General features: G+C 42.3%; 1 protein-coding gene across 1 annotated transcript in view; it reads right to left on the minus strand.

The window, feature by feature from the left end:
* Window positions 1-23517, minus strand: part of LOC119484827 (regulating synaptic membrane exocytosis protein 1-like) — a 119520-nt gene that overhangs the window by 64157 nt on the left and 31846 nt on the right. Inside the window, 4 exon segments of the mRNA XM_037763943.1 lie at window positions 687-988; window positions 13053-13073; window positions 13571-13582; window positions 20773-20986. Of these exon segments, the coding sequence (XP_037619871.1) occupies window positions 687-988; window positions 13053-13073; window positions 13571-13582; window positions 20773-20986 (549 nt within the window).

The following is a 23517-nucleotide window of genomic DNA, read 5'->3' on the forward strand; positions in this document are numbered from 1 at the left end:
TACGAGAAAAAAGTGGTAATATTACAAGAATAAAGTCATAACTTTACGAGAAAACAAATCGTAACATAACAAGAATAAAATCATAACTTTGCGAGAAAAAGGTTGTAATATTACGAGAATAAAGTCATGACTTTACGAGAAAAAAAGTCGAAATTTAAAAAGAATAAAGTCATAACTTTATGAGAAAAAAAGTCATAATATAACAAGAATAAAGTCATAACTTTACGAGAAACAAAAGTAGTAATATAACGAGAATAAAGTCATAACCTTAGAGAAAAAAATTGTAATATAACGGGAATAAAATCATAACTTTGCAAGAAAAAAATGGTAATAATACAAGAATAAAGTCATAACTTTACGAGAAAAAAAGAAAATAACACGTAAAATTACTACTTTATAATATTATGACTTTATTCTCGAAATCTCAGATTTATTTTTTTTTCCTCAATATGGCCCTCATACTTACCACTGTACCATAGACCTCCAACAATGATTAATAAAAATGAAAATGTAAACGAAAAAAAGTTATCCATTTCCACTAATTTTTTTAAAAATCCACAGGGAGCCACTGGAGAAGGGCTCCGGAGCCGCAGGTTGCTTACCCCTGCTCTAGTGTCAGCTACTGCAGCATAAAGAGGAAATATACCACAGACGTTGTGTTCAGTGTGTGTATCATAATGCCTTACTTTTCTCTAGGTGGTTCACTTTGGGAGCGGGAACCCGGCATGTTGTCGGCACCCTTGGCAGCAGTTACACCAGCGGGCGGCTGTGTCCCGTCCGGCGGCCCCGCGTTGGCGTTGGTGCTGGAGGGCGGGGCTTGGGACCTGGAGCGGAGTAGCTTCCTGTCCCGTTGGGCCTCACCTCCAGTGGCTGGGTTGTTCAAGGAGCTGCCCAGGCTCCCAGGCCGCTCCCCTGACCCCGAAAACCATTCTCCTGATTTGGTGAGAATCTCCTGCTGTTTACGGCAGAGGTTGCATACCCACATTACCTACAAGGGGTTGAAAGGACAAACATGTTTGCATGCTGGATTCGGTAGCATTACAGGAGAACATTAAATAAATGGAATACCTAACCAAAAAAGTGGTTAGGCATGCCTGTGACTAGAGTTGTTCCGATACCGATACCAGTGTCAGAAATGCTTCCGAGACCGCCCCAAATTTGGTTTTAGCGAGTACGCCAGTTTATGCACCAACTCAATACCATAACTTATTAAACCAGAAAAAAATCAACTTGTTTAACTGTAAATCAGTTCTTCCTTACTGCTCCAAAACAGTGTGCTGTCGCCCTGGATGTATCATGGCTGCCTCTGGCAACTACTGTTTTACGCCTGGGACACACAGGGAACGTCAGGAGCGCGTGGCGTCTGCGTGGCGTGGTTGCTGCGTGATTCACGCATCGGGTGTTCACACCAGCTGCGTTTCAGATGCTTGTCTGCTGCTGCAGCTGCTGTTGTCAGACCTTTCTTTCTACATAGAGTTTGCCTTTTAATGGCCATTTCATTTCATTATAAATATCATTTATATTTATTTTAGACAGAGAAAGGTTAAGAAACGTGTGATAATTTATGAATAATAGTAATAATCGACAATTAAAATTCCGAACTATATTCATTCATGGAGCTCTCCAAGTCACTGCATGTTCTACAACACTGTCCGACACACATTTCAGAATAAAAGCAACAAATGAAGGAATTCTATCCTCAGAAAAAATGCTTGAGGGCTTTTATTTTGAAATGAAAGCAGGAAGTGTTGATTTAAAAATAAGTCTTTACTTTTTTTCATCTCCGTAACATATTCTGAAACTGTAGTAATCTTGCTGGTATGATGTCAATATACAGTCAATAGATCACCTTCATTGTCCGTGACATATTCTACAGATGTGACGTGCGTGAGACGTGGTGAGACGTTCCTGGTGTGTTTCGAGCTTTAGAGCAGCATAAAAGAACTGATTGCAGCTAGTTTGTCAGGTAACGATAGCAAACAACAGCAGAGCGGTGCTAGTGGAAGTAGTAGTAGTAGTAGTGTTAGTCAGAGCGAGGAAAATGTCAGCAATGTGGCAATATTCCACAGTGGAAAATCCAACAAGTAGAACGTTGATATGTCCAGTATGTAAGGCTTCCGTTTGGAAGGGTGGCAGCACCCTAGTAGGGTGGGGGTTGTGAATGTGGGGAAGGAAAAAACAGTATCGGAACATCTCTACCTGTAACACAAAAATCTGCACAAACCACACAACACAGATTAATTTTATTGAACATATATATCATCGCACCAAACAATTACAGCATTGTTAACTTCATGTGAGCAGATTCAAGTTCTCCTAGACGTTAAAACGTCTTGTGCCCATCAACTTTCACCGTCACCTTTTACAGCGTCTTTTAGCTCACATGAATGTCAGTAAGCCACCTTTAAAGGTCCCATATCGTGCTCATTTTCAGGTTCATACTTGTATTTTGTGTTTCTACTAAAACATGTTTACATGCTGTTATGTTCAAAAAATCCTTTACTTTCCTCATACTGTCTGCCTGAAGATACCTGTATTTACCCTCTGTCTGAAACACTCCGTTTTAGTGCATTTCAAGGGAATTGCAACAGAATTGCATTGCTAGGCAACAGTTTGGGTCCATGTTTACTTCCTGTCAGCTGATGTTATTTACATACACTGCAACAGGAAATAAACTGGGACACATTTAGAATGTTTATCTTTTAAACCGTGTAATGGTCTAAATATTGTATATTTGTGACATCACAAATAGACAGAAATCCTAACGGCTTGTTTCAAATGCACAATGTCTGAATACGGGCTGTGTGTGTTTCTCCGTATATTGAGCGTTTGATAGTTGATATTGATATTGATAGTTTAACAGTATTTATATAGCATTTAAACCTGCTTTATAATATAAAAGACATGAAAATCTAATTTTTTACAATATGGGACCTTTAAAAAAACGATATTCCTCCACATGCTTTCCTTTCCTTCCTTCGCTACAGCTAATCAAATATTAGAGAGCACTCAGACATGACAGACTGTGCTGTTTCAACATATCCATTATCTGTGAACACAGTGGAAGCTATTGTAAGTTCTGTACTGCTATTTAGAAAAACTGCAGAACCTCCCGACTTTCTCCTGCCCTGTGGTTGTATTGCTGTGAATCTTATGACTCTTATTGCATTGTAACCCATTAATAAAATGCATTATTTTTTTAGATCGCTCATGTTGGTGATTTAATAAAAACAATACACTTTACAGGGCTACAAAGAATACTGTAACATGGTAGAGGAGGAAGGGGAAATGAATTACTCTATATATGTATTGTTTTCATCCAAAAGGAGAATGAGTAAAGCCGTTCTAGTCGGTGCATCATCTTTGCACATGCAGGTATTTTCTGTTATTTAGACTCTAAAAATGCACCATAAGACTGATTTGCACAGCCAAGATAACATTCGATTGCTCTAAATCAAACCCTATAGACAACATCGAATACTCACACGTAGCCATGGCTACTGAATATCACCTCACTCCGACAGCACAAAAACAGGATTTATCTCCCTTCGCATTTATAATCCCAACGGTTTATTTTTCAGAGAACAAATCCGAAGTAAAGAGGAAACGCAGTCGTCCCTTGTATTCCACTGCAGAACCTTGGCACAGGTTGAAAACAAAAAACGCCTCAGGGACCTCCGGGAACCCCAAAATGTTACTCCTTGACGGCCGCTGGTGTGGACTGTTAGCAGTCAGTTTAGCAGTTAGCAGTTAGCAGTTAGCCTTCAGCGCGCCAAAGCACATTCATCATGGCCTGATTGAATCCTAGTTGGCGCATGTCCAGACTAATCTAAAGTAAATCAGCTGCCCGCACGGCCCACAGCTGTCGGGCAGCCGCCCAGCCACACACTACTCTCTCTCTCTCTCTCTAGCTCTGTCTTTCTCCACCTCTTTACCTCAGATGAGGGGCCACAGATTAGCAGTGGCCAATAATCCGTTCAGCCCCTCACCATTATTCAACTCTTCATCAGATGACAATACCAGCTCACGATTCACAACGTCTAACCCTCTCCTCCATCATCCCCCCGAGGGCAAACCTACACAGGTTAGAGATTAAGCCCAGAATCCCCCCCACCCCCTCTTCCTTCTTTCCCAGTGCATGATGGGATATTAGATACTTTATGTAGGCTACATTCAAATGTACAGAAACAACAATTGTCATACTCGCCAACATTGAGACTTCAAAAATAGGGGGGATTTCAAAATGAAAGAGGAGATCTGGGGGTCCTCTATCAGAAAAATGTGAGTTTCAGAGACTGTTTCCTGCATTCTGGTGACTTTTAAAGGGAATAAAAATGGCAAAAAAAATATTAACTCTTGCAACAGCATTTTTAATCTTCAATTCTTTGAATTCTCAGGAAAGAAAACAGAATAATTCACCCCTCTGGCGTGAACGTGTATGAGTCTCTGGCATAAACTAATATTCATCAGTTTTTATTGGTTCATTCATTCATTTTTTGCCGTTGCTTGAGTATTTCTTCTCCCTCTCTCACTCACTGAAGGTCCTTTCAGACACAACGCGACAACGGCACCACTGCGCTCTGACACCCATTATTTCCTATTTCAAAGTGGACGTTTTAATAACGCAAATTTGTTTTAAAGCCACTCATTTCTTTAACACATTAACGCAACTTGCGATTGTTAAGGTTGTAGCGGGCTCAGATTTAAAGCTAGAGTGAAGATACTGGTATCACATGAAACTATAAAAAATCCATCGGTACCAACCATGTCATACCAGCTTGTCGCAAAGGAGGTTAAATAACGCTCCAAAGTTACGCTAAATCTTTGACGAGGAAAAACTGTCACGGCCATCTTCAAAGGGGTCCCTTGACCTCTGACCTCCAGATATGTGAATGTAAATGGGTTCTATGGGTACCCACGAGTCTCCCCTTTACAGACATGCCCACTTTATGATAATCACATGCAGTTTTGGGGGCAAGTCATAATCAAGTCAGAACACTGACACACTGACAGCTGTTGTTGTCTGTTGGGCTGCAGTTTGCCATGTTATGATTTCAGCATATTGTTTTATGCTAAATGCAGTACCTGTGAGGGTTTCTGGACAATATCTGTCATTGTTTTGTGTTGTTAATTGATTTCCAATAATAAATATATACATCCATTTGCATAAAGCAGCATATTTGTCCACTCCCAGTGATTGTGCTCTGGATAGCCTGAAAGATATTGTAGGGGGAATTAATTGTGTGTGAATGTGTGTGTGTGTGTGTGTGTGGGAATGTCAGTGTGCGTGTGTGTGTTTATGTCCATAAGATGCAAAAAGCCCCAACCTGTAGTGTGTGTGTGTGACACATGTATTTGTAGTAGTGCTTGCTGCCGGACCAGCCGAAGCGTGATGTCGGACCCTCGGCTAACCTGACCAATCGGCTCGCTGCATCCACAGGCAGCCCACTCTATATTGTCACCCTGAGTTCATCTCTTCACTGTGGAGCGCGATGTGCTGTGGGATGATGTGTCTGCATGTGTGTGGGTATGTGTACAGTATGTATATGTAGAACATTTCTGAAACCTTCTTGCCTAGAAGAGTGTGGCGTGGGCGACTGCCTGTAGGCGAGATATGTGTGTGTGTGTGTGTGTGTGTGTGTGTGGAGAATAAGCAGTGCCATCTCGCTCATGTAATAATGTCAACCTCCTTCTGCCTAAAAAATGTGCTTCTCCATGGTAACCAAATCACAGAGAGCCAGTGAGAGAAAGGAGGGACAAGTGTGTGTGTGTGTGTGTGTGTGTGTGTGTGTGTGTGTGTGTGTGTGTGTGACTGTAAAACTGAGAAAGAGAGAAACAGAGAGAGTGCGTCAGGACTGAAGGATAATAACAGCAGAGAAAACTAAAAAAAAAAACTGCACGAATGCCATTTAGACTGCCTCGAGTTACCATTGTGTTCGCTTTCTGATATGAATCTGAGGATGGATTTCCTCTCCTTCCCTTTCCTCACCTTATTTCCTTTTCTCTCCCTTCCTTTCCTTGCCATTTATTTCCTTTCCTTCCCATTATTTTCTCTCCTTTCATTCCGCTACTCTCCTTTATTCCTTTCAATTCCTTTTATTTCTGTCAAAGTTAACGTGACAATAACGTGTTAACGCAAATTTGTTTTTTCATTTCTTTAACGTAAATTGATCTTTCGGAGGTTGTAGCGGGCTCTAGAGTGAAGCTCTGATACTGGCATCATTTGAAACTAGAAAACCTAATGAATCCATCGGTTCAAACCATGACATACAAGCTTGTCATGAAGGAGGTTAATTAACGCTCCAAACTTATACTAAATTTTGGCGAGGAAAAAAACTGTCATGGCCATTTTCAAAGGGGTCCCTTGACCTCTGACCTCCAGATATGTGAATGTAAATGGGTTCTATGGGTACCCATGAGTCTCCCCTTTACTGACATGCCCACTTTATGATAATCACATTCAGTTTGGGGCAAGTCATAGTCAAGTCAGCACACTGACACACTGACAGCTGTTGTTGCCTGTTGGGCTGCAGTTTGCCATGTTATGAATTGAGCATATATTTTTTTATGCTAAATGTATAATAAATGGATAATATTTGTCATTGTTTTGTGTTGTTAATTGATTTCCAATAATAAATATATACATACATTTGCATAAAGCAGCATATTTGCCCACTCCCATGTTGATAAGAGGATTAAATACATGACACAAATAAAAAAATGTGTGATTAATTTGTGATTAATCCAGATTAACTATTTGAATCAATTGACAGCCCTAGTTCCTTTCCTGTCCTTTGTTCCTGTCCTTTTGTTTCTTATCATTTCCTCCTCTCCCTTCCATTTCCTTTTTCTCTATACTCCATTCATTTCCTTTCATCTCTCCTCACCCTCTAGCTCAGCTGACACACCTGGCTGACTTGACAAATGAAGACACCACACACCTGTCACTCATGCTTCTCTATCCCACACTCCCTTCCCTTCATCTCCCGCCCCCCCGGCGCTGCTCCATCCATCTGCTGACAAAATGGTGAAGGCGTGTGTCTGCAGCTCTGCCAACAGCGGCAGCATTCAACAGCAGCTCGCGACGAGAACAGCATTCATTTAGGCCCCGAATTGTGTGAACATCAGCTTTTCCTTAAATGGGCAGAATAAATGGGAGCCTTGGGGGTGGGGAGGGGTGTGTTTGGCTTTCAGTCAGCGTGTGCAGTGACCCTGCCCTCAACACACACACACACACACACACACACACACACACACACAAACACGACAGAATGACATATGAGGCAGTGCTGGGTGTAAACTGCCATCGTTCAGGGAATGGTAAATCCTGAATGGTGGGAAGAAAGACGACCGCAAAAGACATAATGCTCCATTTCCCCTAATAAGGTAGTAGATCAACTCTACGAGCAGGCCAAATGCATTCAGCGGTGAGAAAGGCTGAAAGGAGAGCAGAGCTCAAGATCGCGGAGAAGACTCTCTCTTGCTGCCCTCAGTGCTCTACATTACCCAACAAGTCCTTCAAATTGAACAACAAATACTGTACGTATTTGTACGTATTCTGCCCTCTGAAGTGACACACATCTGACGCCCCTATGGAGAAGCGCAGTCCTGCCCCTTCCTGTGGACCACCATGGGACCTGATTTCGGAAAAAATATATACGGTAGTCGACGGTGCCGTGAATCACAATTTCTTTACTTGCAAAATGATCTTTAAACTGGCAAACATCATATATGTGATTCATGGCGCAATTTAAACAGGATCAAAAAAGTCTTTGTCTCTTGCTGTTGACTAGCGTACATATTCATATCGACATAAGGTCCCATAGAGAGCCAAAGTCCCGTCCCGTGGATCCTCAGGAACCTTATTTTGCAAAAAAAAATGAACGGTAGTCAACGGAGGGAGACAAATACTTTTTTTTTTAATTGTGCCATAAATCAAGTCAAGTCAATTTTATTTGTGTAGCCCAAAATCACAAATCACAAATTTGCCTCGGGGGGCTTTACAATCTCTACAGGATACGACACCCTCTGTCCTTTACAGTACGACCCTCTCATCAGATAAGGAAAAACTTAACCAAAAAAAAACTTTTTAACAGCGAAAAAAAAACTCAGGAAAAGCAACAGAGGAGAGATCCCCCTTCCAGGATAGACAGTCTTGCAATAGATGTGTACAGAGTAACAACATAATGAAAATACAACATAGACAATCCATATGACAAAAAAGAATACATATAATGTGAACATATGTGAGAAGGTGGATCCAGGAGAATGTCAAGCAGCTTCCCGGCGTCGCAAAACAGGTAGAGTCAGAGCAACACGACCTCCTCTCCACGCCAAACAGATAGAGCCAGAGCAACATGACCTCCTCTCCACGCCAAACAAATAGAGCCCGAGCAACACGACCTCCTCTCCACGCCAAACAGATAGAGCCAGAGCAACACAACCTCCTCTCCACGCCAGACAGGTAGAGCCTGAGCAACACGACCTCCTCTCCACGCCAAACAGATAGAGCCAGAGCAACACAAGCTCCTCTCTACACAAGATAGGTAGAGCCAGAGCATTATGACCTCCTTTCCACGCCAAACAGATAGTGCCCGAGCAACATGACTTCCTCTCCATGCTAGATAGGTAGAGCCAGAGCAACACGACCTCCTCTCCATGCCAAACCGATAGAGCCAGAGCAACACAAGCTCCTCTCCATGCCAGATAGGTAGAGTCAGAGCAACACAACCTCCTCTCCACGCCAGACAGGTAGAGCCTGAGCAACACGACCTCCTCTCCACGCCAAACAGATAGAGCCAGAGCAACACAAGCTCCTCTCTACACAAGATAGGTAGAGCCAGAGCATTATGACCTCCTTTCGACGCCAAACGGATAGTGCCCGAGCAACATGACTTCCTCTCCATGCTAGATAGGTAGAGCCAGAGCAACACGACCTCCTCTCCATGCCAAACCGATAGAGCCAGAGCAACACAAGCTCCTCTCCATGCCAGATAGGTAGAGTCAGAGCAACACAACCTCCTCTCAATGCCAAACAGATAGTGCCCGAGCAACACAACCTCCTCTCCACGCTAGATAGGTAGAGCCAGAGCAACATGACCTCCTCTCCACGCTAGATAGGTAGAGCCCAAGCAACACGACCTCCTCTCCACGCCAAACAGATAGAGCCCGAGCAACACAACCTCCTCTCCACGCCAAACAGATAGAGACAGAGCAACACGACTTCCTCTCCACGCCAGACAGGTAGAGCCAGAGCAACACAAGCTCCTCTCCACGCCAGATAGGTAGAGCCAGAGCAACACGACCTCCTCTCCATGCCAAATAGATAGTGCCTGAGCAACACGACCTCCTCTCCTAGCTAGATAGGTAGAGCCAGATCAACATGACCTCCTCTCCACGCTAGATAGGTAGAGCCAGAGAAACACGACCTCCTCTCCATGCCAAACAGATAGAGCCAGAGCAACACAAGCTCCTCTCCACGCCAGATAGCTAGAGCCAGAGCAACACGACCTCCTCTCCATGCCAAATAGATAGTGCCCGAGCAACACAACCTCCTCTCCTAGCTAGATAGGTAGAGCCAGATCAACACGACCTCCTCTCCATGCCAAATAGATAGTGCCCGAGCAACACAACCTCCTCTCCTAGCTAGATAGGTAGAGCCAGATCAACATGACCTCCTCTCCACGCTAGATAGGTAGAGCCAGAGAAACACGACCTCCTCTCCATGCCAGAAAGGTAGAGCCAGAGCAACACAACCTCCTCTCACATATGATGTTTGTCAATTTAAAATATAATTTGGCAAGTCAAGACTGTCTCCTCAAAACGGCATCTGCCGCTTTCCGTTAATTTATCTCCAGGAAGAAGAGACGGTAAAGAAGGGAGCAAGCGGGAGAGACAGTCAGTGTGTTGTTTCGTATAATCCACTGCGTTGATTGCACCCAATCACTGCACACACAAATGCTGTTGTGAAAGAGCGTCCGGTGCTGGTGGACGGTGCAACACCAAAACGTCCCAAAACTGCATTTCAAACGGGTTTCATCTAAACCAGGTTGAAAATAGAAGCACTCTGGTTGCCATGGCACTGAATTACGTCTGACTATTGGCCACACCCCCATTCTCTGTTTGAGAAAGAACGTTAACCAAAAAACAGGAAGTAAAACTGTCTGGAGGGGGGCTTTAACAGCTAAACAGTACACTACAAGATGTTTCTGAAAACATTTTACGTGAGAAATAGGCATTACAGTTACAGAATATTGACTCATATTTGATCAGCGCTGCCTAGTTTGACCATTTCGTCAGTTTGAGTTCAGGAACGCTCTCTCTCTGAAATGACCTGTGATTGGCCAAAGTCTCGCGTCACTAGATTTTTTAAAAAGGGTAAGAGAGTGATACCAGTTAAAAGGAGATGCTTTAGAATGGACGGATGAAGGGAACAAAGAGTGTTACAGAGGCTACTACAGATACAGTGGTGTATGAGAAGAGAGGAGTGGCGTGTGAGGAGGAGGAGGAGGAGGAGGAGGAAAGAGCAGCGGGTTAGTCATCTAGTACTGAGAAACATGATTGAGATTACGCAGTGCATCCTCCCTTCCGGATAAAAGTGCAGTGTCAGCTTGATGCAGTAAGCTAGCAAAACTCAATATGGCTGTATAGGTGTAAATGTGAACGCACGTCTCTGTGTGTTGTGTGTTTCTGGTAAACTGTCGGCCATAAACTAATTATAACCACTCAGGGTACCAAATACTTACAAATAAAACGGCTGCAACCAGACTACTAAAACCCCCAAAGTAAACATGTGCGTCATATATGAAAAATAATCTCTAAATACTTAGCACTAAGCTATAATGTGTGTTTCTAGTACTGTATGTATACTGTGTTTTTGTCAAACTATAAAAGGGGTTCAGCACTGGGTTGCACCAGCTACAGTATGCGTGAGTTCAAACAAATCCTAGTTTTAACGTAGGTTAACTTAAGTCAGAGTTTATGAGCTACTAAGATTTTAATGTTGCATCAGCTGAAATAGTTACAAGGTAGGCTTAAGTTACGAGTTAAATCTTACACCTAGCCCCTAGTAGGTGTAAAGTCCTCCATAAAATATGAATAAAAAAACAAGACTTTCGCCCGGGAGACCGGTGTTCGTGTCCCGTTTGAAACAAGAAGCCAAAGTTGATTTATTTGTCATGTAACTTCCGTACTTAAATTACAGCACCTCCAGTGTTATTTAAACCCAAACTGCGATCTTATCCTAAACCTAACTGAGTAGTTTAGTTAACTAAGGCTAACCAAGTTAATCCAGTCCTAAACCTAATTGAGTAGTTTAGTTAACTAAGGCTAACCAAGTCAATCCAGTCCTAAACCTAACTGAGTAGTTTAGTTGACTAAGCCTAACCAAGTCAATCCAGTCCTAAACCTAACTGAGTAGTTTAGTTGACTGAGCCTAACCAAGTCGATCTCTTCCTAAACCTAACTGAGTAGTTTTATTTTTAAAAGACTGGAGCAGAATCGGGCTGTCGTAGGGGATCGGGAACGATAAATGAGTGTCGTGTGCGAAAATCGATCCTCTTATCTCGTGTAGTGTGTCATAGTACACGACAACCGACGCCACGTCTGGGACGCCCCACGACACCCCGAGGAAAAGTCTAGCCTGTCAGAATTTTTCGTTTTGACACGCCTAGTGTAACATCTCCAACAACGTGTTCCTTTGCGTTGACCGATCAGGTGCTCTCTCCAGCACGCAGTCGCAGTCAGGTCACTTGGTAATAAACAAACATGGAGAAAAGGAGGAGGGATGCCGAGTTTGCTGCTGTCAGGTGGGACAACCAAACTGACTGAAGTATGGACAGCCCGTACTGTCCTCTCTGTGCCGCCCAGGAGCACATCCACAACCCTTTTTTCTTTCTTTTCTTTTTCTTTTCGCAACACCAGACCGCCAGCATCACACACAACGCTTCTGTCGCCATGATTGACAGTTGCTTCAACCCCCTCCCCGATGACGTCTGAACTCGCGCATGATCGTGGAATACGACGTGCCGTGATTGGTCGTGGTCAAACGTGTAGTCTTGCCAGTCACCTGACCAAGACACTGCAAGAGTTTACAGTGCTGTGATCGTTAGATCTGACATGGTGACCATCATCAAAGACAAAAATATTGTATAGTCTGATCCCGGCATTAAACTGTGTCATTTTCTGGTTTTGTGTGTAGTTGCGCCACCATATTTTCCCCCTAAAAATGCAACTGCCTACAGGTGTATATCATAAGCAGCATATCAAAAGCCTGTATGAAGGACATGAGTCAACTTTTCCCTTTTCTATTCAGACTTATTTGCTGCCTTATCTGGATGCATAAGCACAGTCACACAATGAATCCTCTCTCTGACAATTCAAGGGCTCAGAGACATCCCAAACTAAAATTCACTGCCATTCTACTTTGACAGGGCTCAGCAGTAACAACACTTTGGTGACATATTGCAACGACCAAGCATTGAGGGGGAAGTGGACAAAGTGGAACATATAGTATCTGGGCCCCTCCCGTCTCCCCATGGCAAGGCTGGTCTGGTCTCAAACACACAGGCAGGGAAAAGCATGCACAGGCATGAGTGTGCATTCATTACGCATTCAGATAAATGGTCTGTAGGTAGAGTGCTTTCTTATACGCATGCCATCTGAAATGCCAATCTCCCCGTCCCCCATTTTTGTCAAGGATTTGAACCAGTATCCGTTGGGCCCCCCCGTTCAGCACAGCCATGCCTACAGCCATAGGAAGAGGGGTCAGGATGGGTCAGAAGGGTCAGACGTCCTATATTATTATGGCTCATGCTCGCTCTGCCCGCCAGTTGATTTTCAGGGTCTGCATTCATTCTCAGAATTAGAGTACTGATGCAGGATCAACAGCCAGCTGCCCTGGGACCGCTTAACCGCAATGATCTGTGAGGCGAAAAACTGATAGTGGGGTCTGAATTCCTGTTCTGATACTGTGAATGAGCACAGACCCGAGTGTGAAGGGGAGACAATAGTAGTGACCCATGCAGCAAAATCCATCACCCAGCAGGCCTTACCCTGTCCTTCACTATGAGACACTTTGCAAGGGGAGGAGACAGACAACGGACACAGAGTTAGTCAGGGTTTACACTGGGGAGAAAATCCGTTGAGGACACAATAGCTCCACCCCACAAAGTACAGTTAATGCTCTGAGAAATCAAAGTTAACAAAAAACCATGACCTATCAGGGACTCGCTCTGTTCAGTTAAGTCAGTAATCCATAAGTGGATTTGTACACACACACTGGCTCCGTTCCAATCCGATAGCTCGCTCTCTTGCATCTGATATTGTTGGTTTTCAACCCTTTTTTTTCTTTCAGCTGGGAAATTGTAGGTCTGGCCAATATGGAAGAAACTAAAATTAGAAATATTCTCCATCACCGTTCCGGGGTATAGAAGTCAACATGCTGTAAAACAGACAAGAGAGATCTCAACTCCAGATTTGAACACAGCCAGCATTTTTTTTTAACCTTCAGTTGGCACAAACATCACATTCACAGCACAGAGAGAGAACACCAAAAAAAAAAGATGCTAACCACTTTGTCCTCCTTTGTGGCATGCAGTCCAGGTAGCAGTGAGTAGTGAGAGAAGTGATGGTGGAAGTCAGGAAAGGAGAAAGAAAGAGTGAAAGAACATAAAAGATATAAGAAATAGAGGTGCAGAGAGGGTGAATTTGTGAAATGGGATATTGGACAGATTGTAGGAAAAGGAAAAAAAGGGGAAAAAGAGGGGAAAAGAGGACGTGGTGCAAACATTTGTTAATAACATTCTGCAGAATTGATACTTCATATTCAGTGAGAGTGTGAGGCGGTGGAGACAACAGTATGTGGATGTATGTGACCACTGACATGTTAGACTGTTAGCGACATGCATGACCCAGCTCGGCATGACCTTCATGACCTGTGACAGCATCAGGATGTGTCACAGTTCCTCAGCACGAAGAGGAAACTGGGACACCAGAAGCCACACGGAGCACATTCTTCCCCTAAACCTCTGTCTATATACACTCCCATAGAAATCTGTCCAGGTCTTTTTAAAATATAAATTAAATAAATAATAGTAATTATCATTTGATCCTCTTTGTTTTGACCTCAGGATATAAACTAATTAGTTCACGGAGGTTGTTGTTTTTACTTACTTCTTACTGAATGCTGTGAATGAATGTAAATACAGTGTGATGAATTAATACATTTATTATTTCCAATCCCTTTTTAATAATATAGTATGTTCATTATAATGTCAAGCAGGGGCAAAGCGCTGTGGCCTAATCGGTGTTTGGATGGCATTTGCACAGCATGTAGCTGGGATGCCTTCTGCAGGGCACTGTGCAGCACTACACAGCTCTGTCATTAGGAACTGATGAATTATTACAGTAAACTGCTTAGAAACAAATAAGAGTGTATTGCCTAATATTTCTATCCCAAAATTTTGCAATTTTAAAAAATCCCTAAAGTGCTATATTTATATAATGATTTGTAACATGTCATGATAATTGATATTGAAGTGTCTTTCAAAACTTCATTATTTTCACTAAGTCTTTCATTGGAGTTCAGTCTATTCCAAATAAGGCTCAGTATGATTTCTGAGTTTGTGTTCAGAGCTTGTGGTTGCAATGTGGTCCCTTTCTAAACCTGTGAAAAACTTGTGATTTGTAACTATAGTTGTTGTGCACCGACCCAATATCACGCCAAAGCGTGTAACTGACCCGCCGGTCCACCAGAGGAAAGCGTGACAGTGTCAAGTTTTGCCTCACAGAGACGTAAATATTACACATCTGCATTAACGTGCAGTACCAGCAGGGGGCAACAAAGCCACTCACTTAGGATTAGGCAACAAAACCCCTTAGTTAGGTTAAGGGAAAACGTCATGGTTGGGCTTAAAATAAGTACGTAAACTAAGTAAAACACGTTCGGAAATAACGTAACGTCAGTACGGAAAACACGCGACAAACATCACGTTACGTTTTAAAGGGACAGTATGTAAGTTTTTACACATATAAACGTTTTTTAATCGTTTTTTATTGCCAATGTGTGAACAGGTTGTAACCTAAGAAATGACACCTTCCGCTACTTTCTGTGTTTCCTCTATCAGCGTGTAGATGCTTTTAATGTGAAGAATGCGGGATGTTTTTTTCTGGGAAAATGTGACGTGATGTGACGTCATGCGCACTTGCGAGTACCTTTATTTTCAGCCAAAGGCCAACAAACGACCAGCCCCCACCACAACTCAGACTCTAACACAAACTCCACAGAAGCACGAAACAATGTGAAGCCTGTCTTGCAAAACAAGAATGTGACCGATGTCGGGGGGGGGGGGGGGGTTGAAAGATAGAGTGATATTGTGGTTTTAGCTGCTAATATTGCTAATGTTAATTAACATGATGCCTGTCAATCACGTTCAGTCTCGTGTGTGTCGCCTCACTGTTTTGACCGATGCTCACGAGCACAGGCACGAGCAACAGGACGCTGACTGACGTTGACTTAACGGATACAAGTGTCACTGTTAACAAGCTATTTCTGATTCTTCTACTTCGAGCCCCTTTAAAAGGCAAACTGCTAACTAGAGGAAAACACAGTGCGCTGCTGATGTGGGCTAGATGAGCACACTGTAGGCAGGAGAAGGTTTTTATGTAATGAAACAGAGCTCACCCTTTCCTAACCCTGTTATTCTGCTTGGCCGGCCTGGACGACCCGGGACAGAGGCAAGCACCGCCGAGACCAAAAGAGTTTCACTTCTGATGCATCCCTCCCACACAAATTATACACACACACACACACACACACACACCTTGCACAAACGTACACAGAAAAGAAACGAAAGACAATTTTGTGTTCTCTTATCCCTTATAAGCAAGTGTAGAAATTCAGATCTGTTTTGGTTGCAGTGATGCAATAAATCATGCATGTAACTTTGATAAATAAAGTAGTTGAATTATCAGAAATCCTTGTAATAGGCTTTGATAAGTGTTGAAAGTAAACATACCATATGATTGAAATATTCTCTTACATTGTAATTCAATGTGAAACATAATTTTCACTATTTATAGTTACATCCCCATGCAGGAGATAACAATGGAATTTAAGGGCGTTTTCCCACCTGTAGTTTGTTTGCTCTGGTCTGAATCAGGGACCAAATTGTTACAATGTTGCATGTTGCCTCGAGTTTGGTTTGTGTTCACACTGCAGCATTTACAAGCGGACCAAAAGTTTGGTGTGCAAAGAAACTGCTCTCTAATTGGTCAGAATTTCCATGCTGGAAAACTCCCGGAAGTAAACAAAAAAGAGCAGACTTCCAGAACGCAACAATGGAGGGACAACTACGAGGCTTGATCTTGGCCGTGGTCATCTTTTTTTACCTCGTAACAATTTTTCACTCAAGGCAAGGATTTCAGTTTGTCGCGGTTGTGACTGGAAAACAATGTAGTGATGCACTGGAGTCGCTGAAGGCACATATCAAGACGGACGGAGGAGGAGGCGTCCATTAACCCTCCTAAACTGTCACATGCTCATCGGCCGAAAATATTTTCAAAGATCCATCAGGTGTGCCCGTGGTCTTCAACACAGCCTGACGTTACACCTGTTTAGTACTGATGTGAATAGCGAAGGCAAGCGTAGGCTCTTTTGTAGTAATGATGTCTGGTGTCTGGTGTTGACGTGCACAGCACTGCTCACTACCGGAGCCGGTTTAAAGGTAATGAAAGGTATTGAATATGTTTTGTATTTGGTATAAACCCAGTTAATTTGACTGGACACACACATATCCATTGATTCATTGATTCATTATGTCAAAGTGGCAGACAAAAACACACTCACACATACACAAAAAAATCCAGTAAGACAGTAAATCTACTAGGCATATATTATTACACATGAAACAATGATTAACAGCAGAAGGTATTTTTCCGTAATCCTGCTGACAAACCTCCTTGACGGAGGTAATAAATATACATTACATCTGCACTAAATCTCCCTTTCTTTTGAATGTGTTCAATTATTTAGGCCCCTGAAATAAATTCAAATTCCATATTAAAGGTCCCATATCATGCTCATTTTCAGGTTCATACTTGTATTTTTGGTTTCTACTAGAACATGTTTACATACTTTAATATTTAAAAAACACTTTATTTTCCTCATACTGTCTGCTTGAATATACCTGTATTTACCCCCTGTCTGAAAGGCTCCGTTTTAGTGCATTTCAAAGGAATTGCACTGGAATTATGTTGCTAGGCAACAGCTTGGGTCCATGTTTACTTCCTGTTAGCTGATGTCATTCACATACACTGCAACGGCAAATAAAACAGGACACATTTAGAATGTTTATGTTTAAAACTGTGAAATGGTCTTAATACTGTAGCATTGTGACATCACAAAATGACAGAAATCCTAACGGCTTGTTTCAAACGCACAGTTTCTGAATACGGGCTGTGTGTATTTCTCTGTGGATTAAGAGTTTCGATACTTTCACAGTATTTATATATCACTTAAACCTGCTTTATAATATAAAAGACATAAATGTCACTTTTTATAATATGGGACCTTTAAAACACTTTATTATATAAAAAGGCCATATTGATTGATGTCATTTTGAGCACAAATTTTTCCCTTCAAATAAATCCTTTATTTTATTTGTTTTATTTATAGATTGCATTTGCATCATGCTATAGTCTCATCCCTGTATTTCCATGGAACAGTCTGTCTGCTGTGAGAGTAATATTAATGGCTTTACCAACAGGGATACTATCTTTATCCCTGTTCTCGTTGGTCTTTGAGTTCTACATACGTGTGGTGCCAGTGTGAGTTCAGGCCCAGCTGGGCTAGGCGGATCCTGAACAGATTGGGGACCAGCAGGCCAAGGATGGAGGGTCCATTGTGAGGTAACGTACCCAGGGAGGAGGTCCTCTCTCTTGGGTTGGAGCCCATAAAATGCTTGAATGGAATGTTTGGTTCATGCATGGACGACGCACTGATCCAACCTGGATCAAATGTATGGTTATAATTTGGTGATACGGTGTGGGTCTTTGTTTTATGATAGTGTGGCCTATAGAGCCTGTACCTAGAGGGAGCACTGCTCAGTGGATTCAGTGGATTGTGGGTTTAAATTAACATCATGCTTTGTTAGTTTGTTTTTCTTTTTAGGCATGCTATTTTTCCCAGAGAGGAAAGCCTACTGACTTTGGTGACTTTTAATCAAGTGCCACCAGCAGGTCAAACTGTTGACTTATCCAGTGACATATCTCTACAACATGGGTGTGTTGGACATTCATGTTTCCCGTGGGATGATCTTAAATAACTTGGGTGATTTCTTAATTTTCCTTTTGCACCAAACCTTTGGTTTATGACCAAATACATGCAAAATGAATGACATTCCCATCAGTACTTTGTGTTTAAAGCTAATGAGCAAATCTTAGCTTGCTTACCTGCTAAACCAAAACTATTACCACTGTAAACATTATCCACTCAACATCAGAATGTTAGCATTTTCATTGTGAGCATGTTAGCTTGCTGACATTAGCATTGAGCTCAGAGCAGCAGTGTGCGTGAGTAGAGCTTCACAGCACCGGTAGCATGGCTGTGGACTCTTGTTAACTGTCTCTGCCACGCATGACTCTGTTATTTAATGAGCAGTACAGAATAATCAAACACTTACTGCCTGTTGGGTTAAATGATGGCTCAACTGTCTGTCTGTATCGTCCGTATGTTCCAAAACTCATATTTTCATAAATATGACACGGTAGAGTATGCAGTTTCCTTTTTGTCACTAGCGAGGTAAGATGTTTATATTTGCCATTTTAAACCACTGTCAGCACACTGGCCATAGTTACCATCAAAAAAGTTAAAAAAAAAACTAATCTTGCGAGCAAGTAGCTGTGTTATTTTTTTTTATATTTTGGCTAAAAGAAAAAAAAAATCTCTATATTAATACATACTGTATAAGTTTGGAAAAGGGCTGTCAATCGATTAAAATATGTAATGGCGATTAATCGCAAATTAGTCGCACATTTGTATCTGTTCAGAATGTATCTTAAAGGGAAATTTGTCAGGTATTTAATACTCTTATCAAATTGGGAGTGGGGTAATATACTGCTTTATGCAAATATATGTATAATTAGCAACACAATATGAAGACAAATATTGTCCAGAAACCCTCGCAGGTACTGCATTTAGTATAAAGAAATATGCTCAAATCATAACATGGCAAACTGCAGCCCAACAGGCAACAACAGCTGTCAGTGTGTCAGTGTGCTGACTTGACTATGACTTGCCCCAAACTGCATGTGATTATCATAAAGTGGGCATGTCAGTAAAGAGGAGACTCGTGGGTACCCATAGAACCCATTTACATTCACTGATCTGGAGGTCAGAGGTCAAGGGACCCCTTTGAAAATAGCCATACCAGTTTTTCCTTGCCAAGTTTGGAGCGTTATTCAGTACTCCTTACCGACAAGCTAAAACTGAGCCCGCTACAACCGAAAAATCGCAAGTTGAGTTAAAGCTGAAGTAGGCGAGATTGGAGAAAATATGATTAAAAAAGTTATTTTTATAAAACGTTCACTATATCGTGACAGTAATACATGAGACAGGTAACCTGAAAAAAATCATGTTAGTCCGTGTCCTCCGGTGCTCCTAACGGCATCTACAAGATTTCACAGACCGGAGGAAAACAAGCAGTCAGAGCTGATCTGGATCAGCTGTGCAGCTGCTGTCTATGAGAGTCGGCTGTCAATCACTACGACCAGCGGTCAAACTAGGCAACGCTGATCAAATATAAATCAATATTATGTTACTGCAATGTCTATTTCTCTCCTCAGATGTTTCCAGAAACATCTTGTAGTGTACTGTTTAGCTGTAAAATGAGAAAGTTTGTGACCCGGCAGCCATGTTGAGATCAGTTGAGGGAATACCAAGCACCACTCACATGACCAGAGCACAGCCATTAGGAACGCTCTCTCTCTCTGAAATGACCTGTGATTGGTCAAAGTCTCCCGTCACGGGCTAGATTTTCTAAAGCCTGAAAACAGAGCCATGAGGAGGAGCAGAAGTCTAGTTTTCTCTCAGAACACTTGAATTGCAATATGCTGAAAGGTTATTATGGAATTTTTGCCCATTGATGCCAAAAAATTGTTACCTAATGAAGCTTTAATGCGTTAAAACAAAGTTATTATCGCGTTAACTTTGACAGTCCTGGTTTGGAACAAACTGAGCAGAGAGCAAAAAGGACAACGATGTAAGCATTGTTAGAGACGTTTTTTGTCTATTTCGATATTTTTGGGACATTTTGCTGTGAAACTGGGACGCTACTGGAATCCATTATAACCTAACTACAGATGCCGTCCTTCACTACAAACCTATCTGGACCGTGTGCCTCTCTTTTTCTCTCTTTGTTTCTTAAGAAGGTCAGCCCTGTCAATGTTCGACATGCTTGCTTGATGGCTGCGGTGCAGTCACAGGAGACACAGGACAACACAGATGCTGTTACGTTCAAGTGGGCTAAGGTGCTTCGATTCATAACCATTCCACAACACTTCAGCCTCAGACTTGAAATGAGCCCCTATGAGTGGTTGCCAAGCCATTCTTCCAATACACTTTGGTCTCATCAAAGTGTGACCAGGAAGTAACAAAGCAGACAGTAACAAACACAGAAGCAGAAGGAACAACTGTACATCGGCTACAGCAGGAATGAGGTGAGTGTGAGAGGGAGACAGGGAAAGGCGGAAGAAGACACGGGTCAGGTTTCTCACATTGTTGGAGCGCAGAGAGACCCGCCCTCCACAGCGAGCGCAGAATTTGGTCTGGCAGTAGGAGCAGAGGTGGCCGCAGCCGTCGGCAAACTTGGTCTTGCGGCAGATACCGCAGGTGGGCGCGTCGTCCTTCAGCTGGGTCTGCTGACGCCGCGTCTCCGCCCCGATGCGACGCACCTCCTGTTTGTAGCTCTCAAACTGCTGGTGCAGTGTTCTGAGAGGAGACAGAAGTTGAAGATTGCTCATTAGTGGCACATCATGCATTCACAAAACTTTTTGTACTTGATGAACTTTACCCCTCCAGCGCTGTTCAGACAGAACCTTCCTGTCTCAATATCCTTACATTCATAAAAACAAAAACAGAGAAGGCCATGGTGGAATTTCTGAATAACTGAATAATTTTTAAAATAAATAAATCTAACAGGAACAAAAGCGATGCACATGTTTGAGAACAACATTTCAGTTCCAGCGAAATAACTGGCAATTAGAGCACCACTTGAAAGGTGCCTTTCAAAAAAAATCATACGCGCAATTAAATGAAACTTCAGTTCAGTTTTGCTCTCTGTGGCTCACAGCCCCCCCACCCCATCCCCTGCTTCCTGGGATGCCTATGATGGAAATAACCCGAGTGTGAATTGCAAATCAGGCCATGTGAAAACACCCACAATGTTGTCTCAACAGAACTGTCAAAGGAATAGTGCATTAGCATACCATGGCTCTCATATAGGGGACCCAGACAGGCACTTTAATTACCTCGCTGAGTGAGAGAGATAGAGAGGAAGGAGATGGCTTCATTCACAGCTTTGCAGCCAATTTGCCTATTTGTGGAAGCAGACAAACTTTAGTTAAGCCTCTGACAGCACGCTGACTTTACGGTCGTGTCTGCGAGTTATTTGTCGAAAAGAAATTCATCAAGACAATGCAGTGCCCTGGCATTCACACTTTTGCACTTCTGCTGAGGTAAAAATGAGAAATTCGTACTAAAAAATACCCTAAAAAGAAAGTTGAATAAGTGGAAGGCCCACTGGTTAGCAGGACACTGAACGCCTCCTGCACACTGATTAAACCTGCAGTAGGCAGAATATTTTTGGCATCATTGGACAAAAATCCCATAATAACCTTTCAGCATATTTTAATTCAAGTGTTCTGAGAGATAACTAGACTTCTGCTCCTCCTCATGGCTCTGTTTTGAGGCTTTAGAAAATCTAGCCCGTGACTGGAGACTTTGGCCAATCACAGGTCATTTCATTGAGAGAGAGCGTTCCTATTGGCTGTTCATTCAATGGAGGCAGCTGTCAATCACTCGCGAACTCCGATCAATAGAATAAGAATATTGAATATAAAAGAATATTGATTCATATTTGACATATTTTTGATATATTCATGTTTGACCGTTTGATCAGAGTTTGTGAGTGATTCACAGCTGCTCAGACACGGCAGACTCCAGATCAGCTCTGATTGGTTGTTTTCCTCCGGTCTGTGAAATCTTGCAGATGCCATTAGGAGCACCGGAGGACACCGGAGGACACCAGAGGACAACGGAGGAACACGATTGTTTTCAGATTACCTGTCTAATGCACTACTGACAGGATATAGTGACCGTTTTATAAAAAATAACTTTTTTTAATCACATTTGTTCTATATCTACCCACTGCAGCTTTAATGTTTCGCTGAGAAAATCTGCAAAATTCCTAAAGTTTAGCAGTTGATTCATTTATGATTAATCATTATCTTAAATCGCATGTTCCAAAATCCCAAACTAACATTCTAATACCCTTTTTTTGTCTCACCATCAGTCCAAAAAACCCAAAGACATTTGCTTTACACTGATATTAAACTAGAGCACCTGGATCTATTGAAAGCAGACATGTCCTCCCGTCTATAGTGCTCAGCTGCTGGGGAGGAAACATGAAGAAAGCATGACCCCTGATCTGTTGTCAGACGCTTTTGGTGGCGGAAAAAATCAAACGGATAACGGTCCTCCACCATGATCCATCAAAAGTCCAGGAACGATACTGCGTCTTTACAGAATACTTTAGAGTTGGGGGGGAAAAAAGTCTGTCTTGAAAAACAAGCTGTCCAAACATGCAATTCCCACAAAGTCTGGAGTCTCACTGAAAAAAAATCAGTCACATGTTGCCAAACAGAAACTTTCCAAGTCCAGGAAATGAGTTGACAGAAGCCAAATGTACATTCCTCTTCACTAGTGCCTTGTCTCTGTATAGTGCTAGAGCAGAGACAGCAGACTGCCACCATACAGAGCTGGAACAGGGAGGGGACCGGCGGACTGGGACATATTTGGCCAATCAGCTGACTTTGTGACGTGGAATGTAGAATGAATTGTGGGAAAAAAATGTAATCGTGATTAATATTAACTGGAAAAATACACACTGATGTCAAGGTTAGAAAAAATAAATGTCTCGGCTGATACTTTGAATATTATCACGTCATATTAATTTTTCTCAAATATTTGGTATGTAATGTTTAAGTTCAAATGCTGAAGTTTTGTAATGCCTGAAGGGGACTTTATAAGTAAGGGATAATACGGCAAACCGGTCATTGTTGTGAAAGAATCCCCGTGGAGGGGTGGACTCTCATCGCCCTGAAGGGGTTTCTTTCACAACAATGACCCGCTTATTACACGGCTACTTACTAGAAAAAATCAATAATTAAAGGTCCTATATTGTAAAAAGTGAGATTTTCATGTCTTTTATATTATAAAGCAGGTCTAAGTGCTTTATAAAT

Source organism: Sebastes umbrosus, chromosome 3, assembly GCF_015220745.1.
Source record: "Sebastes umbrosus isolate fSebUmb1 chromosome 3, fSebUmb1.pri, whole genome shotgun sequence".
NCBI lineage: Eukaryota > Metazoa > Chordata > Actinopteri > Perciformes > Sebastidae > Sebastes > Sebastes umbrosus.